This window comes from Opisthocomus hoazin, chromosome 5 (genome assembly GCF_030867145.1).
Source record: "Opisthocomus hoazin isolate bOpiHoa1 chromosome 5, bOpiHoa1.hap1, whole genome shotgun sequence".
NCBI lineage: Eukaryota > Metazoa > Chordata > Aves > Opisthocomiformes > Opisthocomidae > Opisthocomus > Opisthocomus hoazin.
Genome location: NC_134418.1, coordinates 2,174,512 through 2,190,937, shown reverse-complemented (window position 1 = coordinate 2,190,937; position 16,426 = coordinate 2,174,512). Strand labels below are relative to the sequence as shown.

Here is a 16,426-nt window from a genome sequence, read left to right as displayed (position 1 = left end):
CAACCCCGACCATTCTGTGATTCTGTGAGTAATCCTGGTGCGAGAGCCCAGCCCGGCTCCTGGTGGGCAGGAGCACCAGCACTGCGACCAAAAAAAAAAATGAGCCGAGTCCTTGGGCCGTGGGAGGTGGGAAAAACCCTCTGGAGCTCCCGAGCCTGCGGGCTGGCTCAGGCGGAAGGGGGAAGCGCGGAGGGCTGCGCTAGAAGGGCTGCCCTTTGCCTTTTTGTCGTGCATGCCCTTTCCACGCCTTGACTCCATAATCATCGCTCTGCCTAACAAGAGAGCCGAGTGTGTGTTTGATCGCTTGGAACCGGAGCGTTTGTAGTGTGTGTGGTGTGTGCTTACAGCACTGTCACAGCATTAACCAGGAGGACTCTTTTGTCTTCCCTCCACAGCCTGGAAGTGTCTCCTCAGGTAGAAACCAGCTCAGACGCTCCTTCTCATTTTCCACCCTGCTCCCCTGCCCAGTTTCCTCCTGCCGCTGTAGCCCATCTCGCTAGCATGCCAAGCGCTAACCTCTCTCCCGCTCTTGGAGACAGTCAGTCCGGATGCTTGTCCCCTACCAACCCATTCCTCAACTCCCTGCAGAGCAATCCCTTCTTTGAGGACCTCCTCGCTGACCAGGTACTAAATTCTCCTTCACCTACTCACTTTTTCTCTAGTTTCCCGTCTGGGCCGCGTGCTTCAACAGAGGTCGCTGGGAGCTTTTATTCCTCTGAGGATTGCAGTCCCTCTGCCTCCCTAAGACATAAAGACCCGGAGAGGGAGTCTCCAGCCAAAAGCGTTGGCGTCCCCGTTCCAGAAACTACTCCTCCATCACAAGGAGAGCTTCCTCCTCCAGACGAGAAACCTGCCGTCCCTCCTCCCCTCTCGGAGTGGGACGATACCTTCGATGCCTTTGCCACCAGCAGGCTGAAGCCGGAACGGAAGAAGGAGAACTTCTTCGCTTCGGTGGCGGCGGAGGGCATGGCTTTCATCGACGATCCCGATGCGGCCAGCACGACGGAAAGATCAGCCGAGCCGGCACGGGAGAAGGGGACGAAGGTATTTGAAAAAGCAGAGTCGCAAATCGACAGCGAAATGCCTGCGACTCTGCGGTCTTGGACAAATTTCTCCGGTTTGGACGTGGGGGCAAACTTGGTGAGCACAACCCAGGAAGCGACCGTGATCGAGGATGTGCTGAGCCCGGTGTCTGCGGGGTCGATGGGAAGGAGGAGGAAAAGCAGCACGCCTACGGTTTGGACAGCCGCGTTTGCATCGGGAAATGCAGGGGAAAAAGAGCCTTCAACACCACTAACTGCTGAAAATAGTGCTAGGGAGGAAGGGGACAGCAATGGGGAGGAACCTTCTAGTACTGGGACGAACGGATGGATGACCATAGCCACCGAAACCGCTCCTGACCCGTCAGAGAGCGCCCAAAGCGTGGCTGAGGAAGAGTGCGTGGGCCCTCTGCCAGCCTTCCTCAGCGAAGGCACCTTCGAAGCGAACAGCGCATCCCGCGCCGCCGCCTGCGTGTTGCCCAGAAGCACCTTCACCCCCGAAACCCAGCCAGGCAGCAACGTGGCGGCCGTGCCCCCGCGGGTGCTCGCGGATGCCGCAGCGCGGCGGTTCCCCGCGGTCCCCGAGCCGCGCACGGAGCCCCAGGGTGGCGAGGCGGAAGCGTTCGACATACGGACGTCAGTCTACCGGCTCCAGGCTAGCATGCGGCTCGAGGCCGGCGAAAGCCGTGTAAAACTCAGCTCCGAGATCCGCGAGAGACGCGTCGTCCTCTCCCCGTGGACGGGTACCCAAGGGAGGGAGGAGATGGCGGCCGGCTCGGCCCAGCCGCCCCCCAAACCTCCCAGGTGGTTTGCAGCTGCGGACGGTGAGGAGGAGGATGCTCGCGACCCGCAGGCGAGGCGGCGAGGCGGCAGGGAGCGATGGGAAGACGCAGCGGGCCCGAAGGCAGACGTGGAGCTGCCGAGGAGCCGTCTGAGCAGCGAGCCCTCCGTCCCGGCGTCTCCCAGCCCGCCCGCACTGGGAGTGGACGTAGCTGAAGCGGGGAGCGAGTTCCCAGTCTCCGAGGACGCTGAGTCTGCCACTGCGGGCGCAGCAGCGGATTTGGAGGCGAGGGGTAGCGAGCTGGCAAAACCAGACACCTCTTTGGGGGAAGACCGGTCAGAGATGAACGAGGTGGACGCGGCTGAGCAGTTTGAGACTTGCCCATCAAAGCTCTCCCTAGATGGACTAGGCCAGTCGGGTGCTAAGGAGAGCTGGAGCCAGTCGGGTTTATCTCCTCCGATGAGGGCTGCAGATGGTGCCGAGTGGGAGATGGCCTCCGAACAGGAGCCGTTCCCTGAGGAGCTCAGTACGTCGGGACTAAACCCACCTTCCAAGCTAGACCTGGGCCAGCCGGAAATCTTCTGGACGGCTCTGGAAGAGCAGGAGGCAGCCGGTCACCCTGAGGGTCTCAGCCCAGCAGCAGAACCCCAAAGGTTAGCGCATGGGCAGAGTCCGCCCCAGCCGGAGCCGGCGTGCGGTGACGGTGAGGGGCGAGCGGGAGGCCAGCCCGGGCAGGGCAGACCCCCCGCCAGCGAGCCCCAGGGGCCGTGGCGCCGATGCTCGGCAGACAGCAGGATAGACTTCAAGAAGGCCGATTTCTGGAAGCCGGATAGGGCAGAGGAGAGGCACGAGCAGGACGCTTCAGCCCCGAGAAATCCCTTTGCTCCGGCGCTCAGCCCCAATGCCCCGAGCAATCCCTTCGTGGAGAAGCCAGCAGCCCCCCTCCCTGTTCAAGCTGTGCTCCCCGAAAGGCTTGGTCAGGGAGGCTCCAGCTTCACCAGCCTCCACGAGGAAGCCCTCGGGCAAGGCCTCCAGCCCCCTAACCTCCCCAGGGACCCCCTAGGCAAGCCTCCTTTCCTGCATGACAGCCAGCCCTTGGCCTTCTCCACCCCTTTCCTTGTGGCTGCGACTAACCCTCAGCAGTTTGATTTCCCTTCCCCTGTCGTGTGCCCCGCCAGCAGCGGGGTCCCCGCCGCCACCAGCCACGCAGCCGCCCAGCCCTGCCCTTCGCCGCAGTCCGGCGACACACAAGCTTCGGCGCTCGTGGTTTTGCCCAGGGAGACACAGCCAGCTGAGAAGCCCTTTTTCCAGCAGACGACCAGGTGAGCACTCCGGGGAAGGCGAAGGGTGTGTGACTCGGTAGAGGTGAACCCTGTCTCCCTTTTGCCCTTATCGGGGGGGCCGAGGAGCGAACCCCGGCTCGGCGTCAGCAGCTCACGGTTGCGCTGACTCCAAGGAGGCCGCTCCACGTGCTGCCGCAGGTCCTCTCTCCCTCACCTTCCCGTTGTCCCAGAGAGTCCAGCCCGACCAGCTGGAAGCCTTGGCTCTCTCGGATCGCTGCGGGAATGGCCACTGGTGTCCTATGTTTGCCCTAAACCAGAGCAAACGGCGGGACGCATCCAAGACGTGCCCCAGCTGAAAATTCAGCCGCAGCAGAATTGCATCCGCGTTTCGCTCGATGCTTAATTTTGTCTCCGTCATCTTCCCTGTTGCTTGCAAAACGGGTGCCTTTCCCGTGTCTGCCCAGGAGAGCTTCCAGCCGTCAGTGTTCTCCTGAGTTCCTCCATGGCATGCGCGCAGCTACTGCCCCTTCCCTTTCCATTCATTCAGCTTTGGTTCCTTTCCTTTTTGAACGACCAGCGGGTACTAAAAACCTTCTTCTCTCCGTAGCCAAAAAGAAAAAAAAGGTAATTTCAGCAGGGTGGTGGCAAAATCCCGTTCTCCCCTCCATCCTGCAGAGATGCCCATTGGTTACGGAGCAAGTGGGACTTTGCCTTGAGGATAACGGGAATGGGAAGGGGGGTACCGTGGCGGTGCATCGGAGCAACGAAGGGGCCGTTCCTCCTCCCAGCTCAGTCTTGGGCTTGTAGAAATGCCACGAAGCAGAGGAAAACGCTGAGTTTTGGGCACGGAGTCTTGCTCTGTGTCCTTCAGTCTGTCTGGTTTTCCTGGTACGCCTTGCCCTGGTCTGCCTGGGCAGGAGGGGGTTGTCGTGGGCGCTGTCTGCCCAGAGGGTCAGGGATCAAGCTCTTACGGTTTACTTGGGGACCGGGGGCTTCTGGCAGGGATTGGTTTGATCAGCCAGAAGGCAAACGGAGCTTGATGGGGACACTGCAATGACAAAATCCTTTCTGGCCCGAGAATAATATTGGTCATGGCCTCGGGGAGAGAGAGGGCAGAAGGATGGGGACAGCAGAACTTAGCTGAGCTCCAGCCCTGCTGCGTGGGGGTCCCTGCTTGGCTCGAGCGTGGGTTGGACGTGCGAGCTGACCTGGGGAGCAAAGACCAGCAAGGGATGGGGCTGATTGATTTTTTATTTTTCTTTATTGAGGCCAGATCCTCAAATCATTCTTAATCGGATTATTTATCCTCTGACAGATAACCTTGTTCAAAATTTGCAGACAGAGGGTATACAGAAACCTCCTGAATTTTGTTGATGTTTGTTATGTCTCATGGAAAGAGAAGTGTCCTGCAACCCCAAAGGGTCACATCGGGCAACGAGGGAAGCGTCGTCCCAGGGCTCTCTTTGTCAGTGGTACTCACAGTCATCTTCAGGCTGGACTGTGCGCCCATCCGAGGGCTGACGGGCTCGGGGGAGGAGAGTGGGCTTGGGCCTGAGAGCTGGTCGCCGTGTCAGTGCTGGCTTCTGTCACGAGAGGCGTCTGCGAAGTCCCTGGACGTCTCTGCTCTGGTTTGTCTACCTGTGAAACGCGGATGCTGTGGATGCTCGCTGCCGTGATTCAAGAAGCTTTGAAGAGTTACTGAGGTCTCGGTGGAACCCTCTGAGGATCTGCACCGCTTTATGAGGTTGGGGAGATGTGACTAATTGTCGTGGGGGGAGAGAGGCAAGGTGGACGGGCCCGTTTCCAGGTCCCCGTGGTGATGCTTGTCTTTCCTAGAGTCATCTCCTGTTAGGCTGGTGAGTGGCACGTAGACAAGGAAAAAATGCGACAGCAAAAAGGAAAGCCTTCAAACTTAGATTAGGCATTAAGGCTTAGCTGGGTCAAAAGTGTCTTCTCCATCAGACAGAGGAGGAGCTGGGACTTGGTGTGGATTATTGAGAGTCGGGCGTGCTGAGGTTATGTGCCCTTCTGAGGAGGGATGGAACCTGGGTGTGGGGACCCACGTCCCCATCCCAGGTGGCCAGAGTGGCTCTCCACTGGTCACCTTGTTCAGGATGGCAAGTCAAGTGGTAGACTTGTGTATCTGAGTGACACCAGCCTCTCCGGCCTCGTCTGACTGGTCGCAGTGACCTGGGAGGCTGTGCCCTCCTGGAGCAGCTTCTCATGTGCCGGATTTGATGGTGTGGCCGAGGAACTCAGAGTCCAGAAGAACACGTGTTGGGATTGCGTGTGCAGATCCTTCCCCGCTCTCCTGCGGCGAGGGAGGGCTCTCACCATCAAGCTGTTGCTGCAGGGGGTAAGGTGGGTGCTCGGAGCATCGGTGTCCACGCTTGAATGTACGGAGGCTTCCCTCTCCGCTCATGGGCAAGGGCAGGATGGTGCCTTCACCGCTGGGAAGGTGTCTCCGGTCGCATCTCCTGGTACAGGTGGGACCTGAAGGACAGCCCGTGGCAGTGCTGTGGGGACTCTGCTGCCGTGGAGGAGCCCAGCAGTTGTGCAGCTCCTCACCCATCCGTTGGGAACTCAGAGGCATGCCATCTGCATGTACGGTCATGGCACTTGTAGGTGACAGGATTGGGGACGTCACAGGTGCCAGGGTGGTATCGGCACACGCTGCTTTGTGCCTTCCTGATGTCAGGAGCGCAGCAGAATTGTCCTCTCCAGAAAAGGAGGTTTCAGGTCAAATCACATACCGGTTTTTGTGATCTAGATGTAACCCTTGTGCAGGCCTTGGAGCTCAGGGAGTGGCTTGCCACGTCCACGGATAGACCTGGGAGAAGAGCTGCTGCTCCCGACTTCGGTCGCTCCCTTTCCTCCCATAGACCCTTTCTCCACAGCGGTGTGGTCCTCAGGGGCGGTGGGCTGCTGCAGGCACAGCAGCTTGCCCACGAGAGACTGATTTCCTTGGGTTTGTTGTCTTGTTCTCCGTGAGAAGCATTTTAATGGGTCGATAAAGACTGAATTTCCAATTGTTTAGCTTGGAGAAGAGAAGGGTGAGGGGGGACCTTCTCGCTCTGTACAGCTACCTGACAGGAGGGTGTAGTGAGGCGGGGGTTGGTCTCTTCTCCCAGGTAACCAGTGATAGGACAGGAGGCAATAGCCTCAAGTTGCATCAGGGGAGGTTCAGATTGGATATTAGGAAAAATTTCTTTACTGAAAGAGTGGTCAGGCCTTGGACCAAGCTGCCCAGGACAGTGGTGGAGTCCCCATCCCTGGAGGGGTTCAAACACCGTGTAGCTGTGGCACTTGGGGACATGGTTTAGCAGTTGTGGGTGGTGTTGGGTTGATGGTTGGACTTGATGATCTTGGAGGTCTTTTCCAACCTATGATTCTATGATTCCAAGTTGCTGTAGGGGATTCTCCAGTTTTTCACTGTGCTCAGCGTCGGTGAAAGCTGTGCTGTGACACCGCAAGGCTTGGGCCAGGGCTGTGCCACTGTCACCCTGAGATGTTTCATCTTGACCATGTTAAGCTTCATCGTAGGCTTATGTCCACTCTGAGACATGGCAGTGGGTCAGGCAGGCTGTTGGTGCGAGCAACTAAATCTACTCTGAAGTTCACGTTCATCGCCCAGCAGATGGAAACAGGTCCAACTTCTCAGCAGATCCACCAGGACTTCAGACGTGGCCGTGAGGCGTGAAGCAACCTCTGCTCCCCTGGAAGCACCCAGTGCTGACCGTCCCGGGGCGGGATGCGTGTGGAGCCGTGCCTCCTGCTTTCGGATCTTCTCGGGGTGACGAGCCGAGGGGGCAGAGCTGCTGCTTTGCTCAGCAGGAGCCCTGCTCAGCGGGAAGGAATGGGATTATGATGGGTTTTTTTTAAATACCTTTTCCAGCTCTACGGAATTCAATGTGCCCCACTGGCAACGGGGCTGGAAGCTGCCTGCGACCAGCCTTGCAGTGGGAAATGTCCCCCTCCTTTCAAAACGCATCCAAGCTGTCCCACCGGTGTCCTGAGGCTGTTGCTGGTTTCCATTCTGTAGCGTGGCCTTCAGAAGTTTGGTCCAGAAGAGGTCCCCTGCAGAGGTCTGAAGTGGTCCGAGCGTTCTGCCAGCGCCCCGCAGACCTCCTGCTCAGGGGTGCCGGGTCTGCCGCTGCTGCAGCCGTGCTCTGGGCTTCGTCCGTGGGGACGTGTGAGGCGCCGGTGGCTTTTGGGGCTGCTGATCTTCAGATCTGGCTGTGACGAGCGGTTCTGGCGGCTCCCCCGCCGCTCTCCTTCCCAGAGACTGCGTGTTGAGGAGCGAATAGATGTCCCGCGGCGGTACTAGAGCTGCTGTCCCCAGATCTGCAGTGAACCCCACGCGTTTTGAGCTAGGGAGGAGGCTGGCAGCAGTTCAAGCAAGCAAAGTCATTACTCCGTTTCCATAAAGGGCTTGCAACCGAGCCTGAAGCAGAGGAAGCTCCAGCTGAAGATGAGGAAGAACTTCTTCCCTCTGAGGGTGACGGAGCCCTGGCCCAGGCTGCCCAGGGAGGCTGTGGAGTCTCCTTCTCTGGAGATATTCCAGCCCCGCCTGGCCGTGGTGCTGTGCAGCCTGCTGTGGGTGACCCTGCTTGGGCAGGGGGTTGGGCTGGGTGACCCACAGAGGGCCCTGCCAACCCCTACTGTTCTGTGATTCTGTGATTCTATGTGCCTGTTCCTCGAGGTCAGCTTTGCTCCTGCAGGAGATCCTCAGCCCTTCTGGAGAAACAGCATAGCACCCAGTGCTGCATCACCGGCAAACATCATCCTCATTCATACCTCCTCCTCTTCCTCCAAGGTCAAAAGGACTTGGTGGAAATAATAAGGGCTCATTTCTCTCCCTGGGATTTTGGACTGGATGACCCCCAGAGGGCCCTTCCAACCCTGCCATGCTGGGATTCTGTGATTCTGAGCCATTTTTGAGGACCTGTGCGTGGCCTCCGGTCCGGTTCACCCCATTTTATACCGTAACGAATGAGCAGCTGCTGGACCCTTGGTGACGCGGTACCGTGGTGTTTGCAGCTCTGCTGCTGAAGGGTTCAGTCCAGGGTGGAGAGTGCTTGAGGCTGATGTGCAGAACGGCGACTTCTCCAACCCCTGGCGCTGTCAGTGGACTCCTGCTTGGATTCGTGGGATCCCTCTCCGTCCTTTCAAGCTGTCCGGGAACGCTGGGCTCTGTCCGTGCTCTTGGACAGCTCTGACAAGGGGGTGTTGGTTCTTTGGCTTCTTGGAGCTGGTCGGTGGCTACCACTGCTGTCCTCTCCTAGCAAATGGGTGACAGGAGGGATCGTCGTGGTTGAAGAGGACTTCTAGATGTGCCCTGTCCACGCAATGGGGAGATCGCCTGGGGACATCCTGAGCCGGTCACCAGTGACAAGGCAGGAGGACGCCAGCCTGGAGGACTTGGGCCATCCACCTGATGCCTGAGGTGATGCTGCCTTTGTGCCAGCCTCACCCCTCTTCTCTGACCTGGAGCAGGGCTGAAAGCCCCCTGCTCTGCTGTGGAAACGGAAACAAGCAGCCGAGCGGTCACACCACCAGCGGAAGGGTCTGTCCCGGCGCGGCTGATGGCTCACACGGTGACTGTGGGTGTCGTTCCTCCTCCCGCAACCCGTCCCACCAACGCCCTGAGGTCCCCGTTTGTAGAGACCGCGCTTGCCCGCCTCACTGGAGAGCTCCTGCGAGCGAGACGTCGCTTGGACGCGCAGCAGCTGGGATCGTCACCCTTTGCGGGGTGGCTGCTGCGGCCGGGGAGCGCAGGGGCTTTGCAGAGCTCCCGGGCAGACTGTACGATCTTCTCGTCCCAAAGTCGGAGCTCGGGTCTGCTTGGTCCCTGCAGGAAGGTAGCGTCGGGTCACTTCTCTTTCCATCACGCTGAAAAGCAAAACTCGCTTTCTTTAAGCCCAGAAATAATCTTTTGGGTGAAGAGTGAGGCAAAAATAAATGAAAATTTAATTCCTCCATAACTGCTTTCAGGCACCATCTCCTCGCTCTCCCTTTTGGCTGGCGGAGGGGGCCAGAACTCTGTGGTGTCTTCCAGGCAGGTGGAGCCCAGCTCTTGGGCTGAGGCAGCGCAGGAACCGGTGCATGGTGGTGCAGGAGCATCCCTGAAGCATCAGTGGTGACCCCAGACACTAGTCTGAGGGCTCCTGGGCTGCGAAATGCCCCTCTGGGCAGTGGAGGTGGCAGCCCCCGATGACACTGGACCTGGGTGAAGTTCCCCCAGCTGTGCCAACACTCAGCAGCCGGGAGTTTTGACCCGCAGCACTCTCGGTGTGGACTGAGCAGCATAGGTGTGGGCTCAGGGATCTGTTCCAGATCTCAGCTGGACCTGTCCCGGGGCTCCTTGTCCCATCTCTGGGTGGAAACGGTCCTGGAGAGCGCAGTGGGCTGCCTGCTCTGCAGGACGCTGGCTCTCCTCTCTCTCCTTGGAGCAGGCGAGCTGTGAGCAACACAGACACGGAGGGTTTAGCTGTGTGGAGCTGACTAAGTTTGATAAGTGGGTCCCATCCCCATAAAAACCATAGGGAGAGCCAGTAGCGTCGCTCCCTGGCTCGGCAGGGTGTTAACTGTCCAACCTCCTTGTTCTCCTTAGTCCTCACCCAGTGAAGCCCATCAGCACCACGGTGCAAGAGGTCTCCGGTGAGAAGAAGCAGCAGCAGAGGTCCAGCCTGACGACCGCTCTGAGCAACGGCCTGGAGAAGCTGAAGACGGTCACCACGAGCAGCATCCAGCCTGTGGCCCCGTCCTCTCACCCGGAGAAAGCGGACTCGAAGAAGTTAAAGGTAGGAACCCGCCACCAAGGTGAGAGCTGCGTTCCCACCTGCTCGAGGGGTCCTAGAGTTGGTGGCAGAGGTGCAGAGAGCTGGTGGTGGAGGAGGCAGAACGGGGTCCTGCCACAGCGTGAGAGGAATCAGGTGGATTAACCCCGACATCCTTGATCCTGGTTGCCCAGGCTCCCTTCCTCCATGACCTGGCCTCTGGACCTTCTCACCCCATCGTTCTTCTCCCATTGCTTGCTTTGGTTTAGGGTCTTTACTGTACAGTGTGTGAGCGAATGCCTGGTCATTCGCAGGACATGGATGATGGAGGATGTGACAGCTGCCTGACTGAAGGCCTGAAGGGTTTTATCTCCTGACAGAGGCAGAGGGAAGGTGGCACCTGGAGCCTGGCTCAAATGTCGCTTGCCTGGCTGCGTGTTAAACGCTGGCACGTTGAGGCAAGCAGAAGACCGGTCTGAGATGTCTGAGGGCACAGTCTCACGGGGTTGCCTTCTCCTTCCCATGTCTGCTGCTGCTCTGTTCGTGTCCCCAGCTCGACATGTGAAATGCTGCTGCTGGGGTTCTCGGTGGACCTGCCCAGGGATCTCATCCTCTGGGAGCTCCTGAGGGGTCTTTCAGCTCTGAATTCTGTTCTCCTGCCCTCACCCAGGCCTGCTGCTGGAGGACTGGGGCAGGGGAGAGCCCCAGAGAGGGGGAGGAGCTAATGGCAGGCCTCACTGTGCCAGGCTGTGCTGTGCCCGTGCCCGTAGCTTCTAACGGCTGGGGGAAAGGGGTTTGACACGGTCTGTGGCGAAACCCTGTTAAGGGACTCGCTCAGCTGTCACCTTGCAAATGCCAAAGGGAGCAGCGGTTTCCGTTTGACTCACTGAATGTTCCTCTTGGTTTCTACCACAGGATCCTGCTGTACTGGACCAGTCAGCCAAGTATTATCACTTGACCCACGATGAACTCATCCAGCTCCTGCTGCAGAGAGAGAAGGAGCTGAGCAAGAAGGAGGAGCACATCCAGGAACTGGAGAACTACATTGACCAGCTGCTGGTGCGCATCATGGAGCAGTCTCCCACACTCCTCCAGATCCCCCTGGGGGAAAGCAAGACCAAGTAACCCCTCCCCAGAGACCAGCGTCACTTGCCTAGAGCACTTCTCCAGTAAACACGCCGCAAACATCCCTGCGCTCCCCTCTCCTCTTACAGGAGGGCTCCAAGTGGCTTCCGTTCGCAGAGTTTAGCAGGAAAGGTCATCTGCTCCTTCCCAGCCCAAGCTTATCCCAGCTCTGGCTCCAGGGAACTATAGGGTGGTGGGCTGTCACCCACCCTGTGGGGAGGAGCAGAGCCCTCCATGCGAGGCAGATGTCTCCTTAGGTTCCTGACCTTGTGACCAAGCGGCCCCTTCTCAGGCGCTCACCCTGCCGATGCTTCAAGTGGCCCATGGACATCTTGAGAGCTGGAAACCAACCACCTTGCCCATGTCTGCGTCCTGCTACTGCTGCTCTTCTGCCCGCGCTCTTCCACATCTCTTCTCTCTGAAGTGCTGCACCCTGGCTGGTGGATGGTGTTCAGCTGGTTGATGGCATCAGGGATGGTTAAGCTCGGTGAGGGTCTACCAGCGTGTTACTGTCGGCTGCGCCTGCTCCGTGGACGCCTCTTCCCCTTCCCGCCCCGTGTGTTGCACCCCCAAATGATGGGTCTCCATCTGAAGAGCCAGCTCCAGTTTGTGCCAGTACCCGAGCGTATGGGAGATGCCACACAAAGCGACGGTGCCGGAGTCGGAGGCCGTGAGGGACACCGATGGCGAGCGGTGTCGGTTCCTTTGCTGCCTGCTCAGCGCAGTTACCCAGCTCAAAACTGACCTGGAGACGGGGCAGTGGTGGTTTGTGCACCGTCAGTACTGCGGGAGATCTTCTCACGCACCACCCAACCCATCACCGGGCTGGCTGGCACCGCTGTGCCCCGGGGGGGTCTCCTGTGTGTATAAACCACAGCTGAATTTTCTACTCAGTGTCACATTCCCGCGTCCCTGCGGCCACAGGAATTGCTTTCTGCTTGCAGCCCCCCGCAGCAGGAACAGGAAAAACGCCATCGGGACCGAAGCTCGTGAGCAGGGACGGATGTCTGACCGCCCGACCGCCTCCGCGCGTGCCACCCTGCTAGGCCGGGCGTCCGTCGCACGCTCGCTGCCGAAGCAGTAATCTCCACAGACCCCCTTCAAGCCAGTATTAATACCAAACACCGCTCGAATCGTATCACATCTGCACCCCGGCGTCGGGTCTCTGGCGGCTGGGGGCCCGTCCCGAGGCGCTGCAGGGCCAGCTCTCTCGGGAGCTGAAGGCTTCTTGCCGCTGGCTGTCGAGCCGCCCTCGGAAGGCCTCTGATGGACGCGGTTTAACAACCGTGGGTGACGTTAGCCTGAGGCTGGCGAGCGATGCTCCTGGCTGCCCCGCAGCATGGCGCAGCTTTTGGTTTGGAGACTCTGTGGAAGGGTAGAGAAAGGAGGTTCCTCCCATATATTCTTCCAGGATCTTGGCTCGAGAAGGCGCCCGTGCAGGCAGAGGGTTGGTTGGCGCGGGACTCGAGCTGTCCTGACGTGTAAGGCATCTTCTCTCCCCTGTACCTCTCCTAGAGTTACTGGATTCTTTCAAAACCTTCATGTTCTTTTCTCCTTACCTGCTTCAACCGTGACTTTGAAGAATCGTGCCTTTTGCAGTAGAACAACAGCAGTTTCCTACCAAACAAGGCTCTGAAATCCAACTCTCAGTTCAGCGCAGCGCACCGTGGGCAGCTTTCCCCGCTGTCTGCCCGCTGATCTGAGCGGGGTGAGGTTATTTTCAAACGCGGACAGCGGAGCCTGCCCTCCCCGTGTGCAGGTGCCTCCGGTCTTCGGCGGGGGTTCTGCACGGGCAGCCCACGTGACGCGAGAGGTGGAGATGTCAAGAGGTGGCACTGGGGGAAGAGCAGGCCGAACATTCCAAGACAGAATACAGCTGGGTAACCACAGGCTTGGGTCACGCTCGAAGTCTGAGGTTGGAGGAGCAGGCCGTCGGAGCAGGAGATACCGGCTGAAAGGAGATCTGGTGGCGGTGTCATCGACAACGTTTGGTCGTATCTAGCCTGTAGACCAGAAGGAGGAGGAGGATTTGTCACCTGGGAAGATGCTGGCTACGAGCCTTTAGGTCCCACCTGCCTTTGCCCCTAGGAGGAAGCGATCTGGGGTTTTGCACTTCTCTGCCTTCATCTTCACGTTCCTCCTCCCTCTGTGTGTCCCAACTGGGGGACTTCCTTTCTGGTGTGAGCCACGAGGGTCTGAGGGAAGGTGTTTCTCCTTGCAGAAAAGTGCCAGAAAACTCTCTCTGCCTTTATAATCAAAAGATCCCGTGGCCTGAGAGCTGGCTTCCCTTTCTGGGTTGGAGGTCTCTTGGGAAGCCCTCTCTTCTGCTTGGAAGCGGGCCGGGAGGAGCTGTGGACCGCTGGAGAGCAGTCAGGAGAGCAGCGTGGTGCGGGAGAAGGGGACGGGCAGGGATGCTGAGCACTGCAGGCTTGCGTCAGGCGGCGTTAGTGAGGAGGGGGAGGGCGCAGAGCCGAAATCTCGCACGAGAACCAGGAGCCCACGCCGAAAAAAAGCTGCTTCCCAGGCCTTCTCCCCCCGGCAGCGGTCGGCGTTGTCGGTGCTCCCCACACACAAGTGCCAATGTTCTTCAGCATCTTGCTGCACCTCCTCCCTGCCTTCGCCCCCCCCTCCTCTTCCATCACGTTTCACCGCCTCGCTCATCCCCCCTCTGCCTTAGTCAGCTCTGCCTTTTTTTTTTTACTCCGAAGCTGGAATGTTTTGCACTCGAATATATAAAAGTGAATCGCAGAGCTACAGCGGGCCGCGTCGGGCGTGCGGCCTTTTGAGCAATACGTGCTTCCTCCCGCCGCCTGCCTCCGCTGCGGGCCCCCAACCGCCTCCCGCCGCCGGAGCCCGCGCCGTCTCGGAGGTCTCAGAGGAGGCTCCGGCATCCAGAGCGAAAACCTTCTCGCCTTGGCTTTGCAATAACCACAGAGCATCTCCGGGGGCCGAGGCCGGGGTACGGCACAGGGACCCCGGCTCTGCACAGGGGGACGGGGGCTACGGAAACATCCGAGCGGTGACGACGGCCAAGGCTGCCCGGATGTTTCGTGTCTGTCCTCACGTGTCCAGAAGTCCACAGATATCTACGTTGTGCTTAGGAAAAGGCATCTTAAAAATGTTTTTGTCTTTGTTCTCTGTTTTTCCACCCTGCTGTCCTGCAGGTGGGATTTCCCCCCCCCCTCCCCTACAGTTTTTATTCTCTGCAGAAGAGCAAGCGAGCTTGGCTACAACCACGCGACAGCACTGAAGCTGGGGTCTCGACAATTTTTTGTTCAAGCCTCGTAAGTTATCAGAGGGAGCTGGTTCCGAGGACCTCGATGTTTTCTCGTAGAGGAGGGGTGAGAAAAAGCAGCGGGGAAAATGCTCTCAGGTGGCTCGTGTCCCGAGTGTCCGTGTTCAGCCATTTATTTGCCGTTCTTGTGGTCGGTGCGCGGTGACGCCCCGAGGTCTGTCGCTCCGCGCTGGGCCGGGCAGACGAGAGGGTTCTGACGGGCTTTTCACCGGTTCCGCTTTCAGCGCGGCCGTGACGATTACCCTGTGTTTTTCTTTTCCCTCCGGGTCTGTCCCTCTCTTCCCACGCTCAGGCTGTCTGACGAGGTCTTCCGCAGGGTGCTGCCGCTCCCGGCCGCGCTCTGCTTTCGCTGTCAGCCCACAGCTGGGTTTCTTGCTTTTAAAGAACTCCGGCTGAGTGATTGATTTTCGCCTTGACTGGCCCCTTCTTGCCTGGAATCACGGGCCAGAAGAACCACCAAGGTGTGTCCTTAAACTGGAACAACCCTGAAGGGATGCGGATGCTGAAGCGTCACCTAGGCTCAGCCTTAGGACTCGTCGGTGAAGAAAGCGCCGTGTGTTTTGTGTTGTGGGGTGGGGAAACCATCCCAAAACGGGCGAGAGAAGCGTCGGGGTTTGGGGAGTTGTTGGTTTCCCGGTACTTCGTGTACGCGGGAAGTGGGTTCTGTGCGTTTCATGTTTTAATAGTTGCAACCAATGTTTATAAAGAGCTTGATATTTACGTTTTAAGCACTTTAAAAAAAAAAAAAATAAAAGTTGTTCAAGCTGTTCCTAGATACTTCTGATTTATTGACAACAACGTCTGTGCTGATTGCACTTGGACAGGGAGTGACATTTATCTGTTTATTTTCTGCAGCAGGATGACGGTGTCCAACTTCTCCGGCAGCTTTTCCAGCGTCGTTGACTGGCCCCAGGCACCCTCCACCAGACGGTGCTGGCAGGGGGTGGTGGGTGCTGCAGGGTCACCTGGAGACCCTCTCTGAATATTGCCCCTGTCTCAGCTGATGGGTGCACCCGAGGGGCCGAAAGCTCCTCCGAGCTTCCTTGTGTTGTGACTTACGGTTGTGTTGGGCGCTGAGTGACTGCAGGAGCAGGGTGTAAGCTCCTCAGAACTTCTCAGAGCTTCCTTGCGTCATGCCTACAATCATGTTGGGCGCTGAGCGACCACAGGAGCGAAGTGTAAGCTCCTCAGAGCTTCCTTGCGTTGTGCCTTACAGTCGTGTTGGGCGCTGAGCGACCACAGGAGCGAGGTGTAAGCTCCTCAGAGCTGCCTTATGTTGTGCATTACAGTTGTGTTGGGTGCTGAGCGACCACAGGAGCAGGGTGTAAGCTCTGTGCTGGGGTGCATCAAGAGGAGTGTGGGCAGCAGGGCGAGGGAGGTTCTCCTTCCTCTCTACCCTGCCCTGGGGAGGCCCCATCTGGAGTCCTGTGTCCAGTTCTGGGCTCCCCAGTTCAAGGAAGATGAGGAGCTACTGGAGAGAGTCCAGCGCAGGGCTACGAGGATGAGGAGGGGACTGGAGCATCTCTCCTACGGGGAGAGGCTGAGGGAGCTGGGCTTGTTCAGCCTGGAGAAGAGAAGGCTGAGAGGGGACCTTCGAAATGCCTCTAAATATCTGCAGGGTGGGGGTCAGGAGGACGGGGCCAGACTCTTTCCAGTGGTGCCCAGCGACAGGACAAGGGGCAATGGGCACAAACTGGAGCAGAGGAAGCTCCAGCTGAAGATGAGGAAGAACTTCTTCCCTCTGAGGGTGCCGGAGCCCTGGCCCAGGCTGCCCAGGGAGGCTGTGGAGTCTCCTTCTCTGGAGATATTCCAGCCCTGCCTGGCCACGGTGCTGTGCAGCCTGCTCTGGGTGACCCTGCTTGGGCAGGGGGTTGGGCTGGGGGACCCACAGAGGGCCCTGCCAACCCCGACCATGCTGTGGTTCTGTGTAAGCTCCTCAGAGCTTCCTTACACTGTGCCTACAATCGTGTTGGGCGCTGAGCGACCGCAGGAGCTTGGCTCGGGTGTCCACGCTGCGCTGGGGGATGGGCTCTGCCCGCAGCTCCCCCACTGCTCCACGCCGCCTTTGCCCCTGCGTAGCGGGAGGGCAACGGTTATTATTGCATTCCTGCAGATTCGTGGAA

General features: G+C 58.7%; 1 protein-coding gene across 4 annotated transcripts in view; it reads left to right on the top strand.

The window, feature by feature from the left end:
* The window catches only part of RAB11FIP5 (RAB11 family interacting protein 5), a 51,383-nt gene extending 36,321 nt beyond the window's left edge, over nt 1-15,062 (top strand). Inside the window, exons 4-6 of one of the 4 annotated variants that reach the window (XM_075420236.1) lie at nt 663-2,474; nt 9,718-9,907; nt 10,799-15,062. In XM_075420236.1, coding sequence (XP_075276351.1) covers nt 663-2,474; nt 9,718-9,907; nt 10,799-11,008 — 2,212 coding nt within the window. In that variant the 3' untranslated portion in view covers nt 11,009-15,062. Of the gene's footprint in view, nt 1-395; nt 415-662; nt 3,144-9,717; nt 9,908-10,798 lie in introns of those variants that run through there. The other 3 variants (XM_075420235.1, XM_075420238.1, XM_075420239.1) reach the window with 3 other exon arrangements.
* The last annotated feature ends 1,364 nt before the right edge of the window (nt 15,063-16,426 follow it).